The 21109-nt window shown below is 41.7% G+C and overlaps 1 protein-coding gene across 1 annotated transcript in view; it reads right to left on the bottom strand.

The window, feature by feature from the left end:
- Positions 1–2984: 2984 nt before the first annotated feature.
- Positions 2985–21109, bottom strand: part of GDPD1 (glycerophosphodiester phosphodiesterase domain containing 1) — a 59528-nt gene continuing 41403 nt past the window's right edge. The window contains exons 5-10 of the mRNA XM_069944447.1: positions 18519–18640; positions 11212–11301; positions 7690–7823; positions 6727–6786; positions 5882–5933; positions 2985–4787 (exon numbers count right to left, since the gene is read on the bottom strand). Of these exons, the coding sequence (XP_069800548.1) occupies positions 4665–4787; positions 5882–5933; positions 6727–6786; positions 7690–7823; positions 11212–11301; positions 18519–18640 (581 nt within the window). The 3' untranslated portion in view covers positions 2985–4664. The remainder of the gene's footprint in view (positions 4788–5881; positions 5934–6726; positions 6787–7689; positions 7824–11211; positions 11302–18518; positions 18641–21109) is intronic.

Genomic DNA, 21109 nt, shown 5'->3' with positions numbered 1-21109 from the left:
TAGTCTTAAGTCATTCCCTCCCTGATTTTGGATGAACCAACAATGACATCACCAGAACTCCATCTGTGACATCACCAAGTAGCAATATGAGGCGATTGCTTAATATAACATTATCACCCTGGCAGGAATGTTAAGTAAAGAATGGCCCTCTTGGAGCCGCTGCTGCAACAAAGTTCAAGCTAAGCTACAGGTATGTATCAAATTATTGTTGTTGTTTTTTTTTCACATTTATTATAAGAATATTTAAAGTATTATTTTTTTAGTTTTTATGTCACTGTGCTTTCTTGTCACTTTCAGGGTTGTTAAATTTGTCCCAAATTATGCAGCACATCTTGTCTAAAAAATTGGGGTATATTATCTCAGACTTATCAATAGATTTGTCGGGCTAGAGTGTCATTAAACTAGATTGATGTCTGCAAGAGATGAGCGAATCGGGTTCGAGTCGATCCAAACCCGAACGTTCGGTATTTAATTAGCTGGGGCTGCTGAACTTGGATAAAGCTCTAAGGTTGTCTGGAAAACATGGATACAGTCAATGACTATATCCATCTTTTCCACATAGCCTTAGTGTTTTATCTAAGTTCAGCAGCCACCGCTAATCAAATGCCGAACGTTCGGGTTCGGATCGACTCAAGCATGCTCCAGGTTCGCTTATCTCTAATGTCTGCCTAGGAGGAAATGTAATCTTTGTACAATACTTCCATTCTATTGTTTGTTTTATTGTGGACTGTATTACACCTCTGACACAGACCACCCCTACTTCTAGATACTGAAGTAAATTCATTACTCAAAAAGACAACAGATGAGACAGTGAATGTATAAAAGTTTTTATTACAGGATTTTCTCCATGATCTGAACTCTATCTAAAACAATTGGTACAGAGTGAAGACATTTCTGCAGGTAGGGTGAATTCTTGCTGCTGTTTTTACATATTTCATGGCTTTTCGTATCAGCAAAGAATCCCTCAAAGCAATGGGCTAGACCTATATGATGATGTAATCTTAGGCACAGAGAAACATGATGATGCAGAATGAATAGGAACAATGGCATGCTATGTACCATGCGTCTGTGAACAATATGCAGTAACATCTTGTAATCCTGTAAAGTCAAGGTGAGCCTAGTGTTATGGACACATGCAAAAACATGGTGTCTCATACATGCACATCTGCTTGAAGGTTGCAAGTAAGAATTCAGCCAGGATTAACAAATAAATAACTATCCCTACTCTTTGAAACTGTTTTGAGATCTTAGAAATGGGCATAAGGTATTACATACTGTAGTTGTGAATCTCTAAATATCTACTTTATACAACAGTAAAGATTCATTCAGAACATATGACGTAAAATAGGTCCTAACATTATTTTCTGATAACTTTCCGCAATGCATGGGGTAGTGGACTCCATTCGCATTAGTTACAAAAATGAACAGCACACTATTGCTCACTGTTAAAGGTTTAAGTTACACAATCCTCCCTACGTATCACAGCTTTACCTTAAAGAGTACCTCCACTTTAAATAAAAAAATAAATGGTGAATTTTATGCCACATTGCAGAGTTAATTCATAGAAATGTGTCAGATTTAATAAATAATGATGGCCGCCCTCCTGCCACTTTCTACATGTCGCATGTCCGTGTGGATCTTTTCATGTTATTAAGTTCATGTCTGTGTTTATGCACTTGTGTATGTTTATGCACTTGTGTATTTGTATGGCTGAAGACATGCACAGGTATGCATGTACATACACAGTGTCGAACTGGCCCACCAGAAGTCCAAAGGATCCTAAGATCCAAAGAACTTGCACTAAAACTGACTGACGTGTCTTTTCTCACTGGTTCTTCATTAGTGGGCCCTCAGGATCCTTTCCTCAGGTGGGCCCCAGATACCCCAGTCCGACACTGCATGTCTTTATGTCTGTGTTTATATACCTGTGTATGCGTATGTAGCTGTCAAGTGCTGCTGGCACTCTTCTCGAGTCTGATGCAGGACGCAGTTTTTTTTCTGTTGGATTGATACAGAATGTATGAACAGAGGTACAGTTGAGGCCCCATACAAAAACAGAGCCATAATGCCATCCAATCTGTACACTTTCCACAGTTTACTCTGTCATGCACTATATTTAAATTAAGACTAACAAGCCTCAATAGGTGTGACTGACATATAGATTGCACTTAGGTCATAAAACTATTGCCCAAGGTTTCGTGAGAAGAATGGAGGATGTAGCAAACAAAAAGTTTGAAAATAACAAAGAGCTATAAAACTAAAGAAGCCTGATAATAAATATGTAAATGTGCTATACGTCTCCTCATGGGCATTAGAAATAATACGCTGGAGGCACTCCTTAAATATCTTTGGGTAAACTACATGAAAGTTTGCATTTACAAATATACATTTGAATTACACTGGTAATTCCTGAATATAAGAAGAAAATGCATAACTGTTTATATGATACAAAACTGAACCATTCACATCTTATCAAAAATGCTTGTTACACAGGGACTGTGCAAATGTAAGAAAATAACCGTATAATCATGATTAATAAGAAATCACTTCCACTGTAGATGAACAAAACATTTTTCTGTATCTCATACAGTCCATGCTGGTACAAATTCTATAGGCTGCATGGCATGAGTGTGATACAGAAGTGACTGGAAATGTAAGTCTATGGTGTCTTTAGAAAAGTATTTCCACTTCATAAGACTGTAAAATAACAAGTTGTAAGCAACCAGATGTTAGGTTTTACTGTCACATGACTCCTTGCAACTCTTAGTATAGACAACCCCATCCTTTATAAAGCAGTCTATGGAAGAGCATGCCATCGGTAGCATATATACTTTACATAGGGGGAGATTTATCAAACATGGTGTAAAGTGAAACTGTCTCAGTTGCCCCTAGCAACCAATCAGATTCCACCTTTCATTTTCCAAAGAGTCTGTGAGGAATGAAAAGTGGAGTCTGATTGGTTGCTAGGGGCAACTGAGCCAGTTTCACTTTACACCATGTTTGATAAATCTCCCCCTATTTATTATGTGAATTACACTGAATGTATAGGTTTGTGCTGGTAATAAACAATGCCTTCCCAATGCAACCTTTTGCTGTTGCATTCTACTACACCAATGAACACACTCTCTATTAAGAGAAATACCATGTAACGCACTTAATAAAGATAATATGAAGCATACAGTATGCATTACAATTTTTAGAAAAAAAACTTTTGATGTGTAACACGAACATGAGACCCCAACCAATCAAAACTTGTGACATATCAAAAGTTTATTTTCTTTTGCTGTTTCTAGGTTGATGTTTTGATGGGATGTGGTCCTCCCCTTTGGGACACCACTTTCAGTAGTGCTGCCTGATCCACCGCTGATCTAAATAAAACCAAGTACATTACCCAATGAATATTATAAGATTTTTTTTGTCTGTTATGAAACAAGTCACTAAAACTCTGAGTATTCACCAAAGACTGCTAGGTGTTATTAAATGCAGAACCGAAGGAAAACGTCAGGTATATTGCTAAATACTCAAGTGCTGCTATTCATATTATGGGATGTTGCCTATTTATCAGTATAAAGAAGTGACATTATTATGACCACTTCCTACTTGTGACAGAAGCAGCGCTCAGCTCATGAAGAAACACACATGTAGTCAGATTGGTTGGAAGAGCATTACATAAGACTTCCAAGTACTAACCTGGCCCCCTAATTCCCCAGGTTTTAACCCAACTGAACATCTGTAGGACCACCTTGATTACAGTGTTAACTCTATGGATCCTCCCCCGTGCACCCTGAAGCAGGTGTGAGATGCAGTCAGCATGGCACTAAAAACCTGTGACAACTTACCAGGACCTTATTGAGTCACCTCCATCTCATCTAGCTGTTGTCCTCACTGCCCATGGTGGTTACTTTGGATATTAGCTGGTGGTCATAATAATGTGACTTGACTTTGTATATGAAAAGCAAAAAAACTTAAAGGGATCCTCCAGGAGTAAAACAGTTTACTGAAGTGAGCATACACACTGCATGTCTATAGGGGATGAACATGTACAGTACATATGTAATCATTCATCCACATTAATAAACAGAGTCCCGGTAGCTGAGATCCCTGAGATGTGCTTACAAAGACCTAACCTCTACACAAAGTTTGTTAGAAAATTTGAGCAGGATCAGACTGGCCTACAGAAGATCAGGGGCACCATCTCTACAATAACTAGGCCCACCTACGGGACCATAAGGTCTGGCATAGACAACCCATGCTGTTGTAGTTCATACCCTTTAAAGTGTGGTTATATGTTATGTTCACATCATACAGTGTTTTACTTCCAGAGAACCCTTCTATATAAGAACTTAAACAAAAAGGACCATCATACAAGCCATTATTCTGTCATTGGTAAACACGATGAATCTGACCTAATTCTGTGTGATAATTTACAGTTCTCCATAGGTAAATACTGTATACATTCCACGTCAAACAGTCCATAGGAAACGTTGTTGATTTTACAGCATAGTGGTTCTGCCCTGATTCTGTTACAAATATTTACAGATGTAAACTATACAAGATCCCCTTAAATACATATGTATAAGTATCTAAGTATTTACTAGACGGCCGTGCATGAGGTATGATGACCTTATTGTACAGTAACGTCACTCAGGCTCTTTAAACCTGTCTCATTGAGGGTAATGCTCCAGAAATTCCTTCAGTCGTGTAGGATAATCTGTCATGACACCGGTAGCGCCCAAGTCAAAGGCTCTCTTATATTCTTCTTCATTGTTTAACACCCAAATGTAAACCTATGAGTAAGAGACAATATAATCAATGGATATACATATATTACTGCTACACACAGTTCCTACAGTATCTTACAATTATGCAGTTCTTTCTTATCATAAAAGCACAACAAATCACTGAGCTCAAGGAGATCAGCAAAAAATTCAATGGAGTGAATTGACCCTTAAAAAAATTGAAAGGGATCCGTGGAGCCTTAGCCACGCATCTCAAAACAGGGGAATAGCTAGATATCCCGCCAGAAAGGAAACCTGTTGCCAAGGGGTGCCTCCCAGTGGGGAGGTCACAAACCACCCTCATACGTAGCCCCTTAAAGTGACACTGTCACTCCCTTTTTGCATTACAACTTCTCTACAGAGGTGTAAATGGTAGACTGTGTAGTTTCCACACCTTATTTTATATCATACATCATGGTTCTTGTTCCAGTAAAAAGTGATCTTTTATCATCGGAGCATTGTGTAACCTGGACGGGGCTTCGTGGCCGCGGCGCCACTTAGCCCTTTTGCGTCAAAGTGTAACTCAGTTGTGAGCATTGCAACATGACAAGGGATTACCAAAGCCAGGCATCCATCCACAGACAGCTGTTTCAGGGTATTGCCCCTCATCAGTGTGGAGAAGGATTCTGGATAAGAGGGGAAATTAAAAGTAGACCAACCAACATAACAATCACTTTCTTATCATACTTTTTTTTATATCCCTAAATTGAGAAGAAGGATCTGGTTTTATGTAATACCACTATGGACATACTATTGGGAGCGGGACGGGAATGCAGCTGGAGCACAGCGGCAGGTTTTTTGAGAGCATATCCTGACGCCCGCTAAACATTTTAGCTGCCCTTTAATGAGGTATGTCAGGCACCATTGGTGTCCCTCATGTAACAGAGAGATGAGCGCAACTCAAGCATGCACAAGTCCAATTGTTCGGTGGCTGAAGAAGTTGGATGCAACCCTATGGGTTTTGGGAAAACATTGATACAGTCTATGGCCTTCAGCTACAGGTATTCAAATGCAGAATGACCAGACTCGAGCATGCTCCAGCTGCGCTCATCTTTACTAACATATGGTACACCTATACAAATATGAATTATATTTACAAGTACCTGAATTCCTCGAGCTTTCAGGTGCTCAAACAGGGACTTCCTCATAATTAATCTGAAACAAATAAAATGCATCACATCAAATCTAAAGCCTATGTTCTAGAGAGAAGAAATACTCTACTCATTTAGCCACATTTTGGGTATGTTGATTATGTTATATTAAAAGGAATGTTTGACCTATAAGACTATACCAGACATATCCTTTTATATGTTTTTATTTTCTGATTGTAATTTTGTTTTTATTATATTTTCCATATATTATTATGGGGGAGCCACCTTTCTGTTATCAGCTTTTAGAGATATGCACAGGTGATATCTGTTATTGGTTTTATTAGGCAAAAAAGCCTCTTTTTTTTACTCAAAAATGTGGGACCTTGGTGAGAGAAGATTGCAGGATGATGTTTTGTGCAGGTCTGTCTTTCTCCTCTCTGTGCTAACTCAACCCCTCCCGCCTCCATAGAGCATAATGAACACAGAAATTCTGCTTCTTCTGAAGTGAGAGGGGGGGGGGGTAGGAAAACAGCTTTTTGAGTACAGAAGGAAACACTTTTGCTTAATAAAACCTTTTACAGAGTTTCTTAAAATGGCTTTTAATGGCTTAAAAATGACATTTATATGACAGTTACCCTTTAAGACCAGGGAACGGAGTGTACAGTATACAGTGCGGTTTGCTGCCATAAGAAGTAGAGGACTAAAATTTGTCATAAGTGAAATGAATCCATTCTGCCTTGTGTCAGCAGTTTGTGTTGCTGGTAGGGATGTTATTGTGTAAATCATCCGTTAGTTTTTTTCTACATACATAACTCCTAGACAACCTCTAAAATAAATATGAGTAATGCACTGCTTACGCATCTGCCAGCCACACAACAAACTTGTTACTTCTGCTCATTTTTGAGGGATCTTTCAGCCTGCAGAAAGATACAAAATACACTAAAATCAATATATAACAATAATTGAATAGATCAGTTTCAAGTAGCAATAGTCATTTTTCTCAGCAATGCTCCAATCCTAAGTAATGGCATGCTTCTTACAATGGAGCTTAGGCTGACCATACACCTTAGATCAAAGTTCTATATAATGTGTATAGGGGCCATTCAATGGTAGCTCCATACACTGCATAGTGGCCATGCAGGGTTATTGCAGCTTAGCTGTCATTCATTTCATAGGGAGCTTATTTACAGTAACCTAGCATGCCCTCTACACTACACAATGTATGGAACTGTCTGCTTCTCACTCTATTCTATGTGTGCTGTGGTCGATTTAAATCTGGTAAACTGATCAGATACTGTCAATAGGCCTTCAATACTTAAAGGGGAGCAGCTGCCCGGGTGATCGATGGATCGTCCGGGCAGGCCATAGCAGATACAGGCAGTCTGCTGCCGCCACTCCTATTACACGGAGCGATGGCGGCATATCGCTGTTATCTAGATCGCTGATTTTTCAAATCATGCATGTCGGCTGACCGTTGTCTTCTAATACATGAGACAATTATCAGCTGAATATGGCCGATTATTGCTTTGTGTAAACGGGCCCTAAGAATTGTCCAGGCAGCCCCTCCCGCTGCTCCCAGCAGCCTCTCTCGCTTGCTATCTGAAAACAAAGAGGAAGTGAGTGCTGCTCTGACAGGTCGGCGCTCGCTTCCTCGTTTATATCGTGCAGTGTAATACGGCCTTAAGTCATGAGAAATTGACTGAACATGTTAAGAGCACAGTAAACCCATATGTATGGCTAGATTTAGCCGGTATAAAATTTGTTTGCTTTTAAGATGCAGAAGCCTAATAACACAGGCAGAAGATCTCAACATTTCTTACTTCATGATTATAGAAGGCATTGGAATTTCTAAGAATTGTTCCCGAATTGGAAAGAATGGCAGGAGTCCTGTATAGAAAAGTCCAACCAGGAGCAGAACCCGTTGAAAGCAGAAAAGCAGAGGGATGCTGCAGTTCTAGAATTATAAGGAGAACACCACATTACAAGCTTATCTTTTCTTATACTTATCCACTAGGATCTTTATCAAATACATTATAAGATGCACAGTACAGAAAAGGATAATACAATGCCCTGTTTTTAATTTCAAGGTTAGAAAACATGTACTTTTTAAATAAAATATAACAGGATACCTATTCTGTTGTCATTGGCTGCAAAAAAACAGGTTGAAAAATGTGATTTGAATAGGATCTTACAGGCCCAAAGCCTAGGCTGCATTACAGAGATACAGTTATGCTACATTCTCACAGGATGGATATGTAGCAGCTAGAGATGAGCGAACCGGGTTCGGGTTCGATTCCATCTGAACCCGAACGATCTGCATTTGATTAGCTGGGGCTGCTGAACTTGGATAAAGCTCTAAGGTTGTCTGGAAAACATGTATACAGCCAATGACTATATCCATGTTTTCCACATAGCCTTAGTGCTTTATCCAACTTCAGCAGCCACCGCTAATCAAATGCCTAAAGTTCGGGTTCGGATGGACTTGAGCATGCTGACCCCCTAACCACTTGTACTTTCAGATAGCTGCTTTTAAACCAAGATCTGTCCTGGGGTCCGTTCAGCAGATGATGCAGTTATTTTACTAAGAAACAACTTTTAAACTTGCAGCGCTGTGTCGAATTGGCATGGCCTAGACCAGTGCTTCTTAAACTGTGAGGCGGCCCTTACTAGTGAGGCGCCCCCTAGTTGTTGGTGAGGTCCAGCTGAGGAGCCAGTTTTCACAAAGCAACTATGATCTGCACAGTCCTTTGGCAAAAATCTCCATTTTAGCAACATTATTAATTTATTTTGTACCTGCTTTATTAGTATATAGAGCTTGGGAGAAAAAAGTAGCTCTAGCATTATTTTCAGCTTTTAAATGGACTTTCACCACAGATAGCGAGGCCCAGGCACCCTCTTGGTCAGTCTGGTGAGGCCCAGGCATTGCCTTGGTCTGTTGGGTGATGCTCCAGTAGAAAAAGTTTGAGAAGCACTGCTCTAAAGTGTGTGTGCCCTAGGCTTGCACCGCCTCTCCGTCCCTCCTCCCCGGCCTCTTCAACATTAGGAATGCCCCTGTCTGGATTTTTCCTATTCATCAGTTGTCTAAACACTGCACATGTGCTGGATAGTTAAGACACATGTGGCTCAATAGAGAATGAATGGAGTGGAGGCATGCATGCGCGGCCCGCAGCTCTTTATAGGCAGGATTTCTGGGTACCTACACCAATCACAGGGGGCCCCTCCAGATGGACCCCCTGCAAACTCTTAGTTATATCAATTACTGTGGATAGGGTATAACTTGTCCAGATGGACAGGAGTCTATCAGCATCTAGACTTGGCAATCTTTGCCCACTCTTCCTTGCAAAAGTGCCCCAATCTGCCAGATTGTAATGGCATCTCCTGTGAACAGCCCCCTCTTCAGGTCAACCCACAGACTTTTAATTGGCTTCAAGTCTGGCTCTAACTAGGCCATTCCAAAAATTTTAGCTTCTTCTGACAAAGCCATCCTTTCTTGGTGGGGAGGTATGCTTTGGGTTTTTGTGTCTTATGTTGTCTCGCTACCTTACCCCAAAGCACAGACTTATAAAGAACATGAGAGATTGTAGTCACATGCAGTACACAACCAGTACTTGCCAGAAATTCCTGCAATCCCAGCGCTGACACTGTTATTACAATTACGCTAAACTCCCATCTATGGAACTGAGCTGTAAAACCAAACCCAAACTGAGTAGAAGATTGATGCTGTTTCTGGAAAAAAACAGCCATGTTTTACAAAGCCTGGATAACTTCTTTAAATACTTAAAGTCCACCTTTACTAAGATTTACAACAGACGTTAATAATTCTTTCTACAAGCTGCCACCTTCTTACTGTGTGATCTTATGAACTGTGAGCTGGTAAGTAGATTAAGAGTCACAACTGTTGGAATTCTGAAGGTCATGAAAGAAATCTCACTGATGTGGACCACAGATCAATCTACGCCCTTGTTTCACGCTATGTTTAGTTGTTTAGAAGATGACACTGAGAATGTTTTTTGACATAGAAAATCAATATTCATCTATTGGTCGGCATCAAAGCTACTGATCACAAAGCCAAAAACTTATAACTATATTAGTAATATGTAAGGGTTTAACAAACAATAGGGTAAAAAAAACTATTGAGGTGGGTAACTTGTGAAGAGGCTTAAAGTGACACGGTCACCCCCTTTTTGCATTATGACTCCTCTACACAGGTGTAAAAGGTAAATTTAAGTTTTCATACCTTATTTTATATCATACGTCATGGTGCTTGTTCAAATAAAAAGTGATCTTCTATGAACTGCAGATTGTGCTAAGTGGGTGGGGCTTCACCCACAGGGCCACCCTTGGCCTCGCCCCTCTGTGACGTCATCAGCACATAGGCCCCACCGGCTCACCGACTATTTAAACAGGCTGGCCTAAAGGTCTAGGCGCCACCCTCTCTAGGTCGACCCATACCATCGGGCGTCGAGGGCAGGGCCAACGCTGGCACTGTGGGCAAAGTTAAGTGGCGCTGTTGCCGCGAAACTCCGTCCCCAATCTGCAGTTGATAAAAGATCACTTTTTACTTGAACAAGCACCACGACGTATGATATAAAATAAGGTATGCAAACTGCTAAATTTACCCTTTACACCTGTGTAGAGAAGTTAGAATGCAAAAAAGGGGGTGACAGTGTCACTTTAAAGCCCTATTACACGGGGTGACGTCCTCATTCCCTGCTTGTTGCCGCCGCTACTACAAGAAGCGGCAGTAAGCAGGTGAGTACAGGGGGCTGCTGCGGGGAGCTGTGGGGTGGCTGTCCAAGTGATCGCTAGATCGTTCGGGCAGCCTATAGAGGATAGCGGCGGTCTGCTGCCGCCGCTCCTGTTCCGCGGTGCAACAGCAGCAGATCGCTGCTATCACAGTCGTTTGTCTTTTAACATGTTGAATGACAAGGGACAGCAACGATCAGCCAACATTGTTCATGTCTGCTGATCATTGCCCTCTATAACACGGGCCGATTATCGGCTGTAATGGTCGATAATCTTTCCGTGAAATAGGGCCTTAAGCAATATGGCAAGTATTATAAGTAGGATAAAAGCAAAACACTATAATTAGCATGGAAAACACCACACAGTCTATGATCATATGATTATAAGGAAATCAGAATAATATGGAATTATAGTAACTACAATTGATTACAGGTATTATATGGAAGCCAGCACAGAAAGATAATCCCCATATTAAACAGTGGAGAAAAAAAACAACAGAATTTTTTTTTAACCCTATTACATATAAAGTGTTTGTCTATACCTTAAGCACACGCTATACAGATGACTTGCACTATACACAGTTAATCTGCGCTTACCTCTTTATGGCATTTCTGAACAATCTCGTAGTCGGCATTACCCCACACAGTCAGGTGTTCTCTCTTGTATTCTCTCACGAGTTGTGAGACCTGCCGAAATACACAGAACGTACATTAAAGTGAACATTTCCTCCCACGTGTTTCATTTCCAAAAGGTTCTTGCACAATAGGGCACAATGGGGTGTCTACCTCAGAATTTCTTCCCTCTCTCTTTAATAGGTGAATTTGATTCCGGGGAGCACAAAGGGAATACTGTATCTTTAAAGGAATAGTTCACCAAAAAATGTTTTTCTCTTAAATCAACTGGTGCCAGAAAGTACCACCAATTTGTAATTTACTTCTATTAAAAACTATTAAGACCCTTTAGTACTTATCAGCTGCTGTATGTCCTGCAGGAAGTGGTGTTTTCTCTCCAGTCTGACACAGTGCTCTCTGCTGCCACCTCTGTCCATGTCAGGAATTGTCCAGAACAGTAGCAAATCCCCATAGAAGACCTCTCCTGCTCGCCAGCCAGGGCAGGGGGTTAGTGGGGTGGGGGTATAGCCTCACATATTTACTATAGCTACTTCTAGAAATTGGCGAAAACTATAGACAAAATGTACTCCATCTTGTAGCTAGTGTAGATTTCTGAGTGTAGTGACACACAGTCAAAACTAAAAAGCCTGCACTGGAACGTGCCCGCATTCCAAATCTAAAGTATCGTCTGGGATGAACTTTACTGACACCGGCCATTCAGTGACACGGCCGTGTCACAGAACGTCCGGTGTCAAACTGTGTGTAAACCCGGTCTAAATGTTTATTGTTGAAGCACCTTTTTTAAGACATGTTCAGTCCTATAAATTATTCAGACTCAAAACTAACTAAAACTTTAAAGCAGACTCCAGTATAAATTCAAACTCCCAGACACCAGATCAGATACCTAAACTACAGACACCTAAAGACTCCAGGTCAGACCCTTCTAGTTCATCATTGTGAATGGGTAAGGAGAACTCCATTGTATTCTGCTCCCTGTGTGTCTGCATCATCACATGATGGGGGAACCAGGCGTCTCTGTACATTGAGTCAGGGAGCATCACTGTATGGCAGAGGAATATGTAAAGGATGGAGGACACTCACCAGTATATAAAGTGATAGTTACAATGTACTGTACATATACTGTAAAAACTAGTGCTGTATAAAAGAGGGTGCAGTCATTAGTCACCAATATATATGGCTGTACACATATAAAGGAAGGGCACGGTCTAAATGGCTCCTGGCTATAACTTCTATATGCCTTAGGGCCGTATCGCAATGGATTCGACTAAATGAGTGAACACAGCATCAAATCTGCACCATCAAATCTGCTGCGGATCCTACAGTGCGGATTTGGTGCTGTGTTTATTCATTTAGTCAAATCTGGTGCAGGTCTGCTGTGGATCCGCAGCAGAAAATCCACTGTGATACGGTACGTGTGAAGCTACCCTGATACTTCTCTATTACTCAGAAGAGTTTGCTCTTTGCTAATGTGCACTCCTCCCCTATGTCTCATCCACTCAATAGGTAACGGGCACACACTGCTAAGGACACTTCCATTTATGCCCATTAAGGGCCCTAAATAATCTGCCACCTCTATAACTAGCTGGATGAGAGGCACATAATGCAGCCCCCACCCTATGGTTCTTGGGGCTTTATAATCGAAGCTCTTTGCATGTACCCCTTTAAGGGCAACATTTGTGTCTCACAAAGGAAAGACATGGGGGGGAGGTTTATCAAACATGGTGGAAAGTGAAACTGGCTCAGTTGCCCCCAGCAACCAGATTCCACTTTTGATTCCTCACAGACTCGTGGGAAAATGAAAGGTGGAATCTGATTGGTTGCTAGGGGCAAATGAGCCAGTTTCACTTTACACCATGTTTGATAAATCTCCCCCATCATCTTTATCCATGTTACAAGGACCACTACTGTATGTGGTCCGCTATATATACTACATGCTATAGCTGATACACTATATGTATGGATTACACGTGTTCTAGGTGCACAGTACAGTATGATATATTATAACTACCTAGTCCCACTGTGATATATAACTGCATTCTTATAATATTGCATGAACCATAGAATTTATCATCTACCCTACAGGACAATGCCATGTAGAAATACTGGCCTGTTACACATCTATAGGAAACAATTCATTCATTCATTCATTTGGGACTCATTTACATGTATTCATCAGAAAGAGAAGTAAAAGTTAATATGTTATGAGGATTATATCTCGGTAACCTGTGTTTATCTCCATCCCTATGAGCATCATTTTATTATTACAATGGCTGACTCATTCATTACGCTTCCTCAGCACAAAGCGGATACAGAAGAAAGCAGCAGCCTGCAGATTTGTTACTGTCACTTAAGGCCAATAAACAAGCAGAATTAATGGTGTGCCTGACAGCAGCCGAGTGCTGGCCGCCGAATGGATATATATTAGTGCTCCCAGGTGACCCAGGGAATACACAGGCGAGGAAAAAGCCCAGAATCAACAAACGGCATACAAACTCCCAAGTGTCATATCCCTTCTGAAAAATAGATAGGAAGGAAGCGGCAGCTATGTCTTGGAAACTGTTTGTCTTAGAGATGAAGTTGTTCTTCCTTGTTTCAGCTGCATAGGAAATACATGAGCAGACCCAGCTGTAAATTCACACTTACCAAAAGCTATGAGAGAAACCATTATTATACAACACGTCAATGTGGAACTGCTGGTATACGTCTTGGGATGTATTTTGCCTGTGTATGTGCATCTGTATAACAGACTAAAGTCCTTTCCTGACCAAGGGTCTGATGACCTGAACGGATACCTGTCTGGTCAGGCCGGGTCTGTAATACAGATGTGTATATGCCCATGTGAAGCCAGCCTTAGGGCCCTTTTACACGGAAAGATTATCTGACAGATTATCTGCCAAAGATTTGAAGCCAAAACCAGGAATGGATTTGAAAAGAGGAGAAATATCAGGCTTTCCTTTATTACCTGATCTCTGTTTATAGTCCATTCCCGGCTTTGGCTTCAAATCTTTGGCTTCAAATCTGTCAGATAATCTTTCCGTGTAAAAGGGCCCTTACAGGTAAAGTGCTTTCTCAGGATGGCTAATAGAGGGGTTGTCTGCTTTGGATGCACTATAGGAGATTCCCATACATGTAAACATGTCCTGTCCCCACATTAAAGGGGTTATCTAGCGCTACAAAAACATGGCCACTTTTCCCCCTCTCTTGTCTCCAGATTGGGTGGGGTTTCAAACTCCGTTCCATTGAAGTAAATGGAGCTTAATTGCAAACCACACCTGAACTGGAGACAAAAGAGGGGGGAAAAGTGGCCATGTTTTTGTAGCGCTGGATAACCCCTTTAACCAGAGCTGCTGCAATGGGTGAATCCTTCCCTGGAAAACGCAGCTCCTCTGAATGGCACAGTTCTTTTTTTATTTTTTTTTATTTCAATGGGCGTTAAATGATTTATTTCCAGTTGAACCCATGAAAGCTTCGGTAGACATTATGTCAATGTCACAAAATTTTGAGACTGCCCAAAGCTGACAAGCCCTTTATGAATTTCACGACCAATTGCATCTAAAATATGGAAGATTATGTGCACTTACTGAGCGTAAAAGCACAAAAGCATCTGGAATAATGATGAGCGAGCATGCTCGTCCGAGCTTGGTAATCGATCGAGTATTAGGGTACTCAATGGTACTCGTTACTCGGACGAGCATCTTGCGATACTCGAGAAAATCTCATTATCCGTTTCCTGTAAGTTTGGGTGCTATTTCTCAGCCAATAAATATGCAGGAGACTCTTTGCTACATCCTGCGATGACGTGGGACCTATACATGTCGATAGCAGCGATTGGTTGGCCAGATCAGATGACCCTGCCATATAAAACGCGCAGCCGGCAGTACTCGCTTCAGACGCGTGCTGTGAGAGATAAGGGACAGAGCTGCTGCTGGTCAGGGAGAGCGTCAGTGTAGGATTTAGCGTTCCAGTAGGCAGGGAATACTAGCAATACAAACAAACAGCCCTTTTCAGGGCTTCAAATCGTTTTTTAATACTATTACTACAGACTGCTGGCTGGGACTTGCAGTGCTGCTACCAGGATTTCAATAGCACACTGTGGTGATCGGCTGCTGCCAGAAAAGGGGACATTAGGTGTTGCATACAGACCCCTAAGAAGTGCTCAGTGTACTCCTTTTTGATTTTGGGGCTGGTGGTCCTGCTGTACTACATTGGATTGTTGGGATTTGTAGTACATCCTGCATAGCACTTCACTGCTCATTGTAAGAGGGTATCAGAGAGTGTGTCTAGGTCCAGCCACCACCAGATTGTATCGTACAGCCCCCCTAAACTCGTGGGGACTACACTGTATTGCTGGGATTTGTAGTACATCCTGCATATCACTTCACTGCTCATTGTAAGGGGGTATCACAGCGTGTATCTAGGTCCAGCCAGTACCAGATTGTACCGTACAGCCCCCCAAAACTTGTGGGAGCACAAGTATTTTTCCTGATTTATGTATTTCATACGCAAGGGCTATCTAAGTTCCATACTGTGCAGTGTCCATAAAATGGTGAAACCCAGGGTTAAGGGTCGAGGACAAGGTCAAACTCAAAACAACGGTGGGGGGAGAAGTGGGGAGTCACATGATGCAGGGAATGTTACCCCAACTGCTAAAGTAAATTTCAAAGTCAAATTCAATTTACCTTCCTTGTCTTGTCCATTTCGAACCATATTATCTGTGGATGTCATCTTATCTTAGGGGTGTCCTCTGCCATCCTTTCACCAGTACCTTTTACCTTTTTCAATGTTGTAGCCGTTTTGAAGGCAGGATTGACCAGGCCTTTCACCAGTTCCGTCTACCTTCCTTGGATGTTGTAGCCTTTTCGAAGGCAGGATTGACCAGGTCTTGACCAGACACTTGCCCTCTCTTAGAGACTCTTTAAAAGATTGAAAGTGTATTCATTCGTTCAAATAAAATTCCTCTTAAGAAGACTGTATTGTTATTCTTCGTCCCTACTTCCAAAGATATGTCTCTCACGCACAACTGCAAGTGGGTATGAGGCTAAATCTAGCCATAATTGTATTGTCCATCTTGGTCTGGGTCTGTGGTTTCAGGCTAAGTTTCTGGGTGGTCCACATGCTACCGGTGTTTGAATGGTTCCATGTGTTTTCACCGCCATGCTGTGTCAGGCTAAATTTTGGGTTGGTTCAAATGCTAACTCTGCTTTAATGAAACTCTGTGTCCTCACCACCATGCTGTGTCAGGCCTAATTTTTGGGAGGCTCACTTGCTACCTCACTTTTAATGGTTCTCTGCGTCCTCACTGCCATGCTCTGATGTTACACTACGTCTGCGGAGGAGCGGGACTGGTTGCCGGGGGCCCGCCGATCGCACCCCCGCCAACCATCCAGCTGTTTTTTTTTTTTTTTTTTACTCTTACTCTACTGTGTCAGGCTTAATTTTTGTGAGGTTCCACGCCTGCCTCATCTAAAGGCCGGTAATGGCCACTTTATATTTTTTTTATTTTCTAGACTTCAATTTAAATTTTAAAATCAAATCAACTTCAATTCAAGTGCAATTTTGCAGGGCTGTCTGGTCATCTATTGTATCTCCAAGATACACGCCACTGTTCAAAGGAACAGACAGTGATAATGGTGGATCCTAATTTAGCATCCTTGTGTTGTCCATTTCGTACCATACAATCTGTGGATGTCAATTTGCGGGTGTTCTCTGCCGTCCTTTCATTTTTTAGCTTGCGGCCTCTTAAGAAGACTGTATTGTTATTCTTCGTCCCTACCTCCAAAGAGATGCCTATCACGCAAAACTGCATGAGGGTGTGAGGCTAAATCTAGCCATAATCCGGCTATTTTAGTTTTAGGCGCAGAAGCACTACCGTGGGTAAGCGCCAACAGGCGGTGCTCAAACTGATGAACAGCACCTTCTACCTTCTTTGGATGTTTTAGCCGTTTTGAAGGCAGGATTGACCAGGTCTTTCATCAGTAGCTTCTATCCTTCCTTGGATGTTGTCGTAGCCTTTTTGAAGGCAGGATTGACCAGGTCTTTTTAATACACAGGCTACCGCACTTGCCGTCTCTTAGAGACTCTTTAAAGGATTGAAAGTGTATTCGTTCAAATTCTTTGGCCTCTTAAGAAGACTGTATTGTTCTGTGTCCTCACTGCCATGCTCTGACGTCACACTACGTCTGTGGAGGAGCGGGACTGGTTGCCGGGGGCCCGCCAATCGCGCCCTCGCCAACCAGCCTGCTGTTTTATTTTATTTTTTTTCTAGCCGTGGCTGGGGCCTCACCACCCCCGGTTGAGAGGCATCAGGTGTACCCTTGATGGTGACTGACAGCTGACCTAGCCAGTTAGCTGTCAGCACCTAGGTTCGTGTACACTATAAATCCCAGCCCCTGGCCTCACTCAATTTTTTGGGAGGCTCACTTGCTTTCTCACTCACTTTTAATGGTTCTCTGTGTGCTCAATGCTATGCTGTGTCTGGCCTATTTTTTGGGAGGCTCACTTGCTTCCTCACTCACTTTTAATGGTTCTCTGTGTGCTCAATGCTATGCTGTGTCTGACCTAATTTTTGGGAGGCTCACTAGCTTCCTCACTCACTTTTAATGGTTCTCTGTGTGCTAACTGCCATGCTGAGTCTGGCCTAATTTTTGGGAGGCTCAATTGCTTCCTCATTCACTTTTAATGGTTCTCTGTGTGCTCAATGCCATGCTGTGTCCGGTATAATTTTTGGAAGGCTCACTGGCTACCGCTTCTACCTTGTTCACTCTGTCCTTACCGCCATGCTGTGTCAGGCTAAATTTTGGGGTGTTTCATCATATGCTACCTCTGTTTTAATGGTTCCCTGTGTTCTTACTGCCATGCTGTGTCAGGCTGAGTTTTTGGGTGGTCCATATGCCTACCTCTGTTTTAACCAGGCTGTTGCACAGAATTAGGCATAATGGTGCCATTAGGCAGTCTCAGAGGCATGCATACATGCTGCCCCTGCTGTTTCCTCTCCATTTCCGTTGTGTGTCCATCAATTTCTGAGGTTGACAGGTTTTCACACGACCTTCTTTCTACCGAACTTGAGTCTTCTGCAAAAAAGCTAAAGTCTCCCATTGACTTCAATGGGGTTCGGTAATCGAAACGAGCACTCGAGTATCGGGAAATACTCGTCTCGAGTAACGAGCACCCAAGCATTTTAGTACTCGCTCATCACTAATCTGGAACAATGACACCTTATATAACTAGTTAGCGGCTTATGACCAGACTAACAGAATGGACACAACACATACCTTTTTCACAAGAACGTCATTATTCACTTTGATATCAATGTTTATTGGGGTTTCTGGAAATGCTTCAAACACTTCCTTCAGTAGTGGGATTCTTCTGTCATCCCCACCATCACAGCAGCAATCTGGGGAGAAGACAGAACAACATTTACCATCAATGCACCAACAGACACCTATGTAGACAATGGGCTATGTTCACACACAGTATTTTTGCTAGGTATTTTGCATCCAAAGGCCGGGATCACACACAGTATGACACCGGTCCTTCTGTGACATGGCCGTGTCACAGAACTGCTGGTGTTAGTGACGTTCATCACGGCCGGTAGTGCAGTGAACCTCGTTTCTTTTTCATTGGAATATGGCACGTTCCGGTGTGCCCACAGTTGAAATCACCATAGCTGACAATATAAAGTGCAGCCGGAGCCAGACTTTAAATTGTCTGCTCTGTAAGTCGTGTGCAGCCGCTATTCAATTCCAGCCGGGATTCCATAGACGTTGTGACCGGCAATTTCTTTAGATAACATCCGTGGTTGCAAAACTGTTTGTGGCGGACTGAATAAGACATAGCTGGATGCCATTGTGAGGCCCTGTGTCTACACAGCAACCTTCTTGTCTATAAAGAGTGCGCTATCCCTGTCGTTATGTGCAGAGCAGGGGTGCCCTTTGCTGGCTCTTCTGGTTTTCTACATTTGACATCATACTCCAAGGCACAGACATCAAGCCAGAAAGGACACATTTAGGGACTAAGGGCCCTATTCCACGGGACGTTTATCGTTCGCATAATCGTTAACGATAAACGATCCAAACGACCGCTATTACAAAAGACCTGAAATTGTTCACCCATTTACATGGATAGATAACACTGGTCAACAGCCAAAAAGGTTGAAAACAGTTGAACTCAACTAATTTTGGGGTGCTGAGATCGAAAATGATGTTCAAATTTTGAAATTGGCTCTAATTTTCAAGATGTAGATGTACTTTTTATACTTCTCACAGCCTGTGATACAATACTAGGAAAAGTTTGCATCATTAGTATTGCATCATCAACTGGTATATTGCATCATCTTAAAATGACCAATAGTTATGGTATAAGGCTAGGTTCACACTGCATTTTTGCTATTCGTGTTTTTCATCCATTTTTTGCGGGGAAAAAAGGATGAAAAAAACAGATGCATTTGTGTGCATCCGTTTTCATCTGCTTTTCCATTGACTTCCATTATAAAAAAAATGGATCCATTTTTTTTTAACGGACACAAAAGTAGTGTCAACACTACTTTTGTGTCCGTTAAAAAAACGGATCCGTTTTGATCTGTTTTTTTTTTTATAATGGAAGTCAATGGAAAAACGGTTCAAAACGGATGCACACAAATTCATCCATTTTTCATCCGGTTTTTGCAAAAAATGGATGAAAAAAACATTGCAAAAACGCAGTGTGAACCTAGCCTAAGGTATCGGGGTAAATGGAACCCATCAATGCTTGCAGATTACTGTTGGACAGTTATCAGAGACAATCCCATGTATGAATACAAAAGGCACGTGTAAATGCACCAAGAAGTCATTGAATACGGATCTACATTCCGGAGTTTAATAAACATAATTAATTTGTAAAAATTCTTGGATATGCCTGTAAATTGTAGTTGATTTCAAATAGAACTAAGTTTCCTATGAAAATATTTTAAAAGTTTATGAACAGTAAACTTGCTTCCTTATGATTGCAGAAGTAATAAACATGTCGGCTATTCTACTGTATTCTATACAATTCACAAAACAGTAACATGAGAACTCTTCCATATCATAGAAACTAGAGCCAATTCACATTTTTCCTTGTGATATTTGAATTCAGCACATAAAAATCATTAAGAAATGGATAATTTTATTTCTGAACCAAACAACTTTTGAAAATTTGTTGGCCAGTGTAATCGTTACTTATGATCGTTCTTGCGGTCGTCTTGTCGTCGCTATTGCGTTCGTCACTACTGCGAACAACCGAACGACTTCTTATTCAATGCAAACGATTTGCGAACGGGCAACGATAAAAATAGGTCCAGGTTTTATTGAACGATCAACCATTTCTCATTCGGTCGTTAGTCGTTAACTGCTATTCAAACAAACGATTATCGTTTAGATTCGAACGATTTAACGATAAACTGAATGATAATCGTCCAGTGGAATAGGGCCCCAAGGGCCAGTTCAGACTGGCTGTATGACATGGAGGCTGGCAGGATTCCGTGGTGGAGAGTTCCGTCGAGGAATTTTGCCAGTTTTACTGTGAACTAGCCCTAAGGAGATTTATCAAACATGGTGTAAAGTGAAACTGGCTCAGTTTCCACTAGCAACCAATCAGATTCCACCTTTTATTTTCCAAAGAACCAGCGAGGAATGAAAGGTAGAATCTGATTGGTTGCTAGGGGCAACTGAGCCAGTTTCACTTTACACCATGTCTGATAAATCTCCCCCTATGTCTATGAATCATTACTTCTAGAGAGAATACTAGACCACATACCAACATATAAGGCTCTGTGAGATGGAATATATGTATACTGCTATTAATGATACATTTACATTGAGCTTTCTTGCACAATAGCCTGAGGCTA

This window comes from Dendropsophus ebraccatus, chromosome 11 (assembly GCF_027789765.1).
Source record: "Dendropsophus ebraccatus isolate aDenEbr1 chromosome 11, aDenEbr1.pat, whole genome shotgun sequence".
Lineage (NCBI taxonomy): Eukaryota > Metazoa > Chordata > Amphibia > Anura > Hylidae > Dendropsophus > Dendropsophus ebraccatus.
This window is presented reverse-complemented; position numbering and strand designations above follow the sequence as displayed.